The following is a 6,858-nucleotide window of genomic DNA, read 5'->3' as shown; positions in this document are numbered from 1 at the left end:
CAATCATCCAAACACAAACCAAGTTCAGCCCTGCCGAGCTGGCAAGATGCGGCAAGATTGGACACATGTAAATACGTTTAATCATCTGTTTGATGGAGTATAATCATTCACGCATACAATTTCAACACATTCATTAAAAGTAATAAAAGTGATTAAACAACGCATATTATTATAATCTAATCAAATAACCTAATTACTATGACCTTGCAGGCTGTTCTCATCCACCTCAATACAAGCTATTGTACGCTCCTTCATTGACGAGAAATGCGTGCATACTAGACTCATGTAATTGCATTGCAATCGAAACACAATAAGTGGCTCGAAAGTTAATTGAACAGCGTGCCACTGCGACCAATCAGAGGGAACGCTTAGCGATTATAAATGGCTGACCAAGACACCCTCTCAGGTTATCTCGCGTGAGCATTAAGATGGCGGTTTTTCTTCGTTGGGTCGTGGTGCTCTGTGCTGTGGGTGTTTTGTCTGCGGATTCTGGGTTCGTGGGTGAGGATTTCGCACTGTGCTCACTGCATAGTCCCTCACTTGGAAAAAAAAATCGTTGAGGGTTCGACAGAACTCCATGGGGAAACGCGTTTGCAGTGCAGGATTGAATTGTTTTTGTTTTTAACTGGTCATTACGTTTTTTGGTGTAGTCACAAAAGCATCATTGGGAATCGCGTCTCCTTTTGCGCATTGACTGGCAAGCTTCACACTAGGATGGATTTCATGTGTGATCCCATTTGAGTAAAATTAAACGTCACTAATCGCAAATTTAACCACTTGTGAGTTTTCCGACGTATCCCCCTGCTATCTGCAGGGTTTTGGTGGACCTTTCTAGCATTAGAATGTTTGACCAATACCGATTGTATGTTAAGCTGAGTAATTACGAGCTTGGTGTGCTGTAAGGTAGGGGTAAGCAACTCTCATTGCATCTGTATTCCTTTGAACTACCATCTGACTGTAGCGTGAACTGACGTGTTTTTATTTTAATTCTAAAGCTTTCAGTTACGTTTCTTGGTTAGCAAAATGGGAAAGGTTTGGTCTTGACCTAGTGTGCCTAACCATGGTCAAACAAGCTTCATGACTAAATGGAAGATACGCTGTTGCACAAGTATACGGGATGTTGTACTCGTATTTTGATGCAACATTAACTCCACCTTTGTTCTGTCGATTTTCTCAAGGACATCGAGCTGCCAATCGTGGCTTGAGGGCGATCGATGATGAGGAATTGCCCCCATCTACGGTCCCAGCAGGTATAAGCAATGCTTTACACGTTAACATGACTGCCACTAGGGTCATCACACTTCCGATGCCTTGGACTATATCTGCGCCATAGGGTTTGTTGCGGCGTTTATTGTGTTCAATTGTGCAACTGCTGAAGTTTTCCAAAGGTGGTGACGAAATTATGTGCTTGGAGGTGCAGGTGACGAGCAGGTGTGTATATTGGTAATATTACTGGTAGGAAATGTAGTGGACTGGAAGACCAACCGGGATTATTGCACAGGAGGCAGGAGATTAATTGTGGATGTCTGTCCACGTGGGGTGGGGAGGGGTGGGGAGGGGTGGGGCTGGGAGCGATGGGGCTGGGTAGGGAGGTGCTGGTCACCCCGTGGTGCCCTTGTATGGACTGGAAGCACAACTAGGATTAATTCACAGGAGGCAGGGGATTAATTGTGGATGTCTGTCCACGTGAATCTGGGTGTATATAAAAACATCGCCACCTATCGCCCATTTGTACTGGTGGCACTGGTACGAAGCGTAGTGAACTGGAAGCGCAACCGGGATTAATTCTTGTGGATGTCTGTCCACGTTTATCCGGACATTCGAATATATAAAAATGGGAGGAGAGGGACTAGGTGTAGAGGGGAGAGGCTTGGTGGGGAGGGGATAGTCACCCCGTGGTGCCCTTATAAAAGTCAACGTGTAACCTACTCACGCCGGCTTGTGTCTGCCCTCAGTTGGGCATATTTGCGGAATGCTCCACGCCGCCGTTGACCCTGGCCGCTGACCGAGCAACCAACGTTCCTACCAGCCCCTTCCGCAGGAATATGTTCATTGCAGTAACTACTTCAGGGCGCGGTCATGAAAGAATGTGCTGCTCTAATGTAGATATAGCTATATTCTTAGCTCTTTCAGTAAAGTCACGTTGAATGGAAACATTAAAATAATATATATAAAACCATAGATATAGCTGTAGGTGGTTGAACCTATGATATGTTTATCGGGTGCAGTATTTCGTGTACGGAACCTGCTCTGCTTAATGTCGTGCACCAACTCAGGAATGGACTAGTCCTTGAAACCGCAGCACCAACCAGTTGGGAAAAAAATAACCAATTTTCAATGCACTAGCATTGGCTCTAATTATTTTGGCCTGCGCTATTGTTTGAGTCTCATTTCAGAAACATGTTAAAATGCTCTGCTTTGTTCTTCCTAATGAGTATTTTGCGATCTATTAGACCCACTTTATATCCATGTGCTGCGAAATTCTGTGAAGATGTCCTGGGTCTCCTAATGGACTGGTGTACAGGTGTCACCTACGAGGTGCAGTGCGTCAATGAGAGGATGTCTGCCAAGATCGCGAAAAGCGTCCTGCTGGGCTACGGCGCTTCTGATCTCGTCATGAACTCTGCAACTCCTGCATGCAAACTGTCGGAAACTGGACCGTACATTACGTTCAACATCTCGCTCGGAGAATGCGGCACCTTCTTTGAGGTCTCTAATATCAAACTTTTTCCCAAGTGCTTTATCTTAAGAGCCTGCTTTTGTAAAACAAATCTAATGTGCCATGTATCTTCCCCCCTACAGGAAACGAGCACAGACCTCGTCTTCTCTCAAACGATTTCTCTGCCCAGCACCACGTTTGGCATCATCACCTACGACTTCGTGTACATCATGGTCAATGCAATGTATGTAACCAAAAGCCATGCTTGACACGTACGGTCTCGCAGTCTTCTAAACTGCGTTCTTGCCATTCCACGTAATGGCGTGACCAAGCCTGCCGTGACGACCCTTCCGTTCATTTCATGGATATTGTCCTGATTGGCATGCCTCCAAATTAAAGATCTAATCCAAAAGCTAAATTTGTCATTCGTTTCACAACTTGCTGCCGAACTGAAAAACATTATTATTGGTACTTATTCACGTAATCCATTTGGTCACGTGAACAAGTACTTGATGTGCCATAATTTGAACTGAAATCTACTATTGTAATGATAGGATTTAATGTGTTCAGACCTAAACACTGATGCTCTTCCCTTTATCCCCTTTTTATAATAGCTGCAAGATTCCGAGGACGAAGCTCTTGTCTTCTTCGGCACTCCAGCCCAATAGCACAAAGGTTGTGCTCAACCAGACCGTCTATGCTGAACTGGAACTTAAGATGGATTTCTACAAAAGCTTTACGTTCCTGGCGCCATTCCTGCCCACCGACTACCCCCTAGTGGTGCAGCTGCGTCAAACCCTCTATCTCCAGATGTCCCTCAAGACCGGCCTCGGCCTTACCCTGTTCACCATCGACCTCTATGCAACTCCCACCAGTGACCCCCTTGATCCGCGGAAATACTATCTCGTGAAAGAGGGGTGCGTAGCTTTTCTGTTTTCTAGTGCTTGACTATGGCTTGAATGTACTCGAGCCTACCACCTGTTTAATCTGTGGCCCTTCTCTCTCCAGCTGTCTGCGTGACAGCACCGTGAACGTCACCATCACCGCCACTGCCCGCCGCTTCACCTTCCCAGCCTTCGCCTTCACTGCTCAAGATACTAAATACGTGAGCTCGACGTCCCACCATGCTAAAAGCGATCACGAGTTTTGGGTGGCAGGGTCTAGCCTTGGCGACACTTAGCCTTGCAACTTGCTCGCATTTGCGCCAAATTTAGGACTTGTGTTCTGGAATGGGTTTTTCCTCTTTAATCTACAATTGTATTAACGTCCACTGGCCAAACGGGTCCTCTTGGTGAAACATTGCTTACTGATGATTGAATTGCCCATGGTTAAACCTGGCAGGAATCTTTGTCTCTGGGGCATTCCCATCCCCTTCAATTGCAAATGCCTTTTTTAAAAAACCTCCCTATTTTCATTATGCTCTGCAGGTGTACGTCCACGCTGCAATGATAGCTTGCAAGGCTTCTTTGACTGCCTCGCGCTGCCAGCAAGGATGTCTCGCCAGGAAGAGGAGGAGCAGCTTGGAAACCGTGGATACCCCGGTCTACATCTTCACCAGAGGACCCTTTGTCTACAGCGAGGATGCCGCCCTATCCCGATGTGCGTTGTCCTATCATTAGCGTCGTGCTGGTTTGCAAAGCAACATGATGATAATTTGCTTTTGATTTTGGCCAGGTCTATTTCAATACTCTAGGCCCTCTAGCGGTGGAGTCAATCCAGCAAGCTACAATTGAGTACTTCCATATTTCTTAAATGATTTCCCAGTTTTAAGTGCATCCTGGTGTGTTCTAATTGTTAAGTGTATTTCTATGACGTCCAATTAACCCACTTTCCCCGTCTATTCCCCCTTTTACAGCGGAGATCCTAAACTACCCTGGTGTCGTGGCCGTTGCAGTGGTTGCTTCCATCATCCTCTTGGGCTTGGGTTTTGCTTCGAAGAGAATGCTGGCTAAGAAGTGATGCAAATGATTAACATGTACCCACGTCATGGAATAAAGCAAGGATTCAAACGTTTTTTGGCTTGATTGCTTATTGCATAACGTCTACACCTCGTTGCCTTGCCTGCTTATCTCCTGGGTAGAAACTAAAATAAACATTGCCTTGAAAGATCCAGTTTGGGTTGATCTTAATGCAAGCAGCTCCAATATAAGCTGACGTGTTAATCTTTAAAATGTAGCTGCCACAACCACGAGGTGTCTCCCCTGGAGAAAGAAAGCATTGCAATTGACAACATTTTGCTTCTAATGGATCGAGCGAGCATATCTTGGTACAAGTCTCTCCAAATATAACGCAACATTAGGACTGGAAAGGTCAATTGGAATAAACTGATACCCTGAATCATAAAGAACATTGGCAATAAATGCTGTGACGTCTATTTTCTCAAACCCACGTGATCGCCACAGCTGACCCTTATCTGCCCCACGCCTAACGTGTTCCCGGTCCCCAACTCCAGTTTCCCATCAATATACTAATTGTGTATTCCACGCCTTTGCCACCACCATTTTACATCCTATCCACTCTTCTCGTTTCCTCTTGCTTACCCATCTTGTGCCATATGGGGCCTTAAGATGTGTAAGATATGATCAAAAGTATGCCACTGAATCTTTGTAAAACCTCAGTCCTATATACAGATACTTTCCATTCTTGGCACGAATGACCGATAACCAAAACATGGATTTTGTGGATCCATTCCAAAAACAACTAATACGGGTGTAATGGCGATTGGACATGCATCTTAGGAAGGCACTTTATTGAGGACCCGTTCACGGTACCCGACTGCAATGGCCCTAATTCTTGCTTGTAACTCAACCATTCCATTCACAACTGATACTCCTGTCATTACCTCCAGTGGCCACTAGTGTACTTTGTGCATATAGCTCTATTGCCATTACATATGTGGAGTAGAAAGGTGCATATTGCGTGGAAACAGACAGTGCGGGTCATGTTGGGTCGGCCTGTAACGAAGGCAAATACAATGCGGGTTTATGTTTGGGCAATTAAGCTGGGAGAGCCAAGGACAGCTGTGATTGGTTGGTACTATTGCCGGGGCCGGAGAGGCGTCGGGAAGTCTGGAGAGAAGCAGGTGTGTGATCACGCGGAGTGCCGTTGAGACGTGGACTGATTAATTGGGGCGTAATGAGAGCAGGGATAAATTGGGGGGTCGGCAATTGGAGCGGGAAGTTGGAGTTTGGAGACAACAGGGGGAATTGAAGTGTGGAGCGTTTGGGAGACAGAGTTTGGAAGACAGTGGAAGGGAGATGGAGTTGTGATGCCGCCGCCACGGAGCCAATCGGCGGGTGGCCCACCTGCGATCTCGCGCCCCGAGCGACGAGGCCGACATTGCTCCACCCCACCACCTCCCCACCCCCCCCACCGGAACACACAAGCACGCACTCCCCCCACCATTAGAGCGCGTGGGGAGACACCCTGGCCGACAGGTTTTCACCCAGAAGCTCTCGTAAAGGGATAATCTTCACGGTTTCCTGCGGCCAGGGAATTGGACGGTCTCCTCCGACGCTAACACACACCGTGGCGCCGTGACTTGAGTAGAAATGACATGTTCACGGCGGGGCTGCCCCGCCACCGCGGTTAGTACGCACCTCACGCAAACTGGTCGGCAGGGCAGGTAGGGAGGAGGGCAGAGCCACGAGCGGCGGGAAAGCAGGGTCGCCCTCTGGCTGGATGGCCGCTGAGCAGGTAAATTTAGATGCGGACGTCGCTGAAAGCAACGGCCCGGGGGATGCTGGGATACAGATGGGCCTACCGATTGGCGGGTGATCCCAGCGAGCTGATTGGCCCGCGAGTCGGCACCAGGTAGCCCTTTTGATGTTGAAAGAATAAAGCGAGTGAGGGCGAAGGAAAAAGGGTCTCTGGCTACTCGAGTCAACCCCAGGCCCGCCAACTCCCGAGTCCAGCCGCGCGAACGTCCGTGGGACGTATCGAGGCGCCGCGAGGACCAGCCGGCAGTGACGACGAACCGTGAGTAAGGGAGGGAGAGAAAGAGGGAGTTGGGACTTAGCTTAAAAAGAAAACCGGAGAGGGTAAAGGGGAGAAGGACAGGTAGAGTATAGTGCCGACTATCGAGAGATAGATTGGTCCTGCCCCGCCGATCCCGACTGACTCGGTTAAATAAGGGCTCGCCGACCCGGTGGAATAAATCGTCGGCGATTACATAACGGACTGGTGTGGTTTTTGCGAGG

At 48.0% G+C, this 6,858-nt stretch overlaps 1 protein-coding gene across 1 annotated transcript; it reads left to right on the top strand.

The window, feature by feature from the left end:
* The first annotated feature begins 388 nt into the window (after nucleotides 1-388).
* On the top strand, nucleotides 389-4,672 carry LOC142906320 (CUB and zona pellucida-like domain-containing protein 1). Its single transcript, XM_076053889.1, has 8 exons — nucleotides 389-501; nucleotides 1,179-1,250; nucleotides 2,525-2,709; nucleotides 2,803-2,903; nucleotides 3,274-3,576; nucleotides 3,668-3,764; nucleotides 4,087-4,258; nucleotides 4,515-4,672. The coding sequence occupies exons 1-8, from the start codon at nucleotides 429-431 to the stop codon at nucleotides 4,616-4,618; spliced, it is 1,107 nt and encodes a 368-aa protein (XP_075910004.1). The 5' UTR covers nucleotides 389-428; the 3' UTR covers nucleotides 4,619-4,672.
* Nucleotides 4,673-6,858: the final 2,186 nt, after the last annotated feature.

Source organism: Petromyzon marinus, chromosome 63 (assembly GCF_048934315.1).
Source record: "Petromyzon marinus isolate PM22_M1 ecotype Great Lakes invasive population chromosome 63, UKy_Petmar_22M1.pri1.0, whole genome shotgun sequence".
In the NCBI taxonomy this organism is placed as follows: domain Eukaryota; kingdom Metazoa; phylum Chordata; class Hyperoartia; order Petromyzontiformes; family Petromyzontidae; genus Petromyzon; species Petromyzon marinus.
Note: the sequence above shows the minus strand (reverse complement) of the source record. Positions and strands in the feature narration are given on the sequence as shown.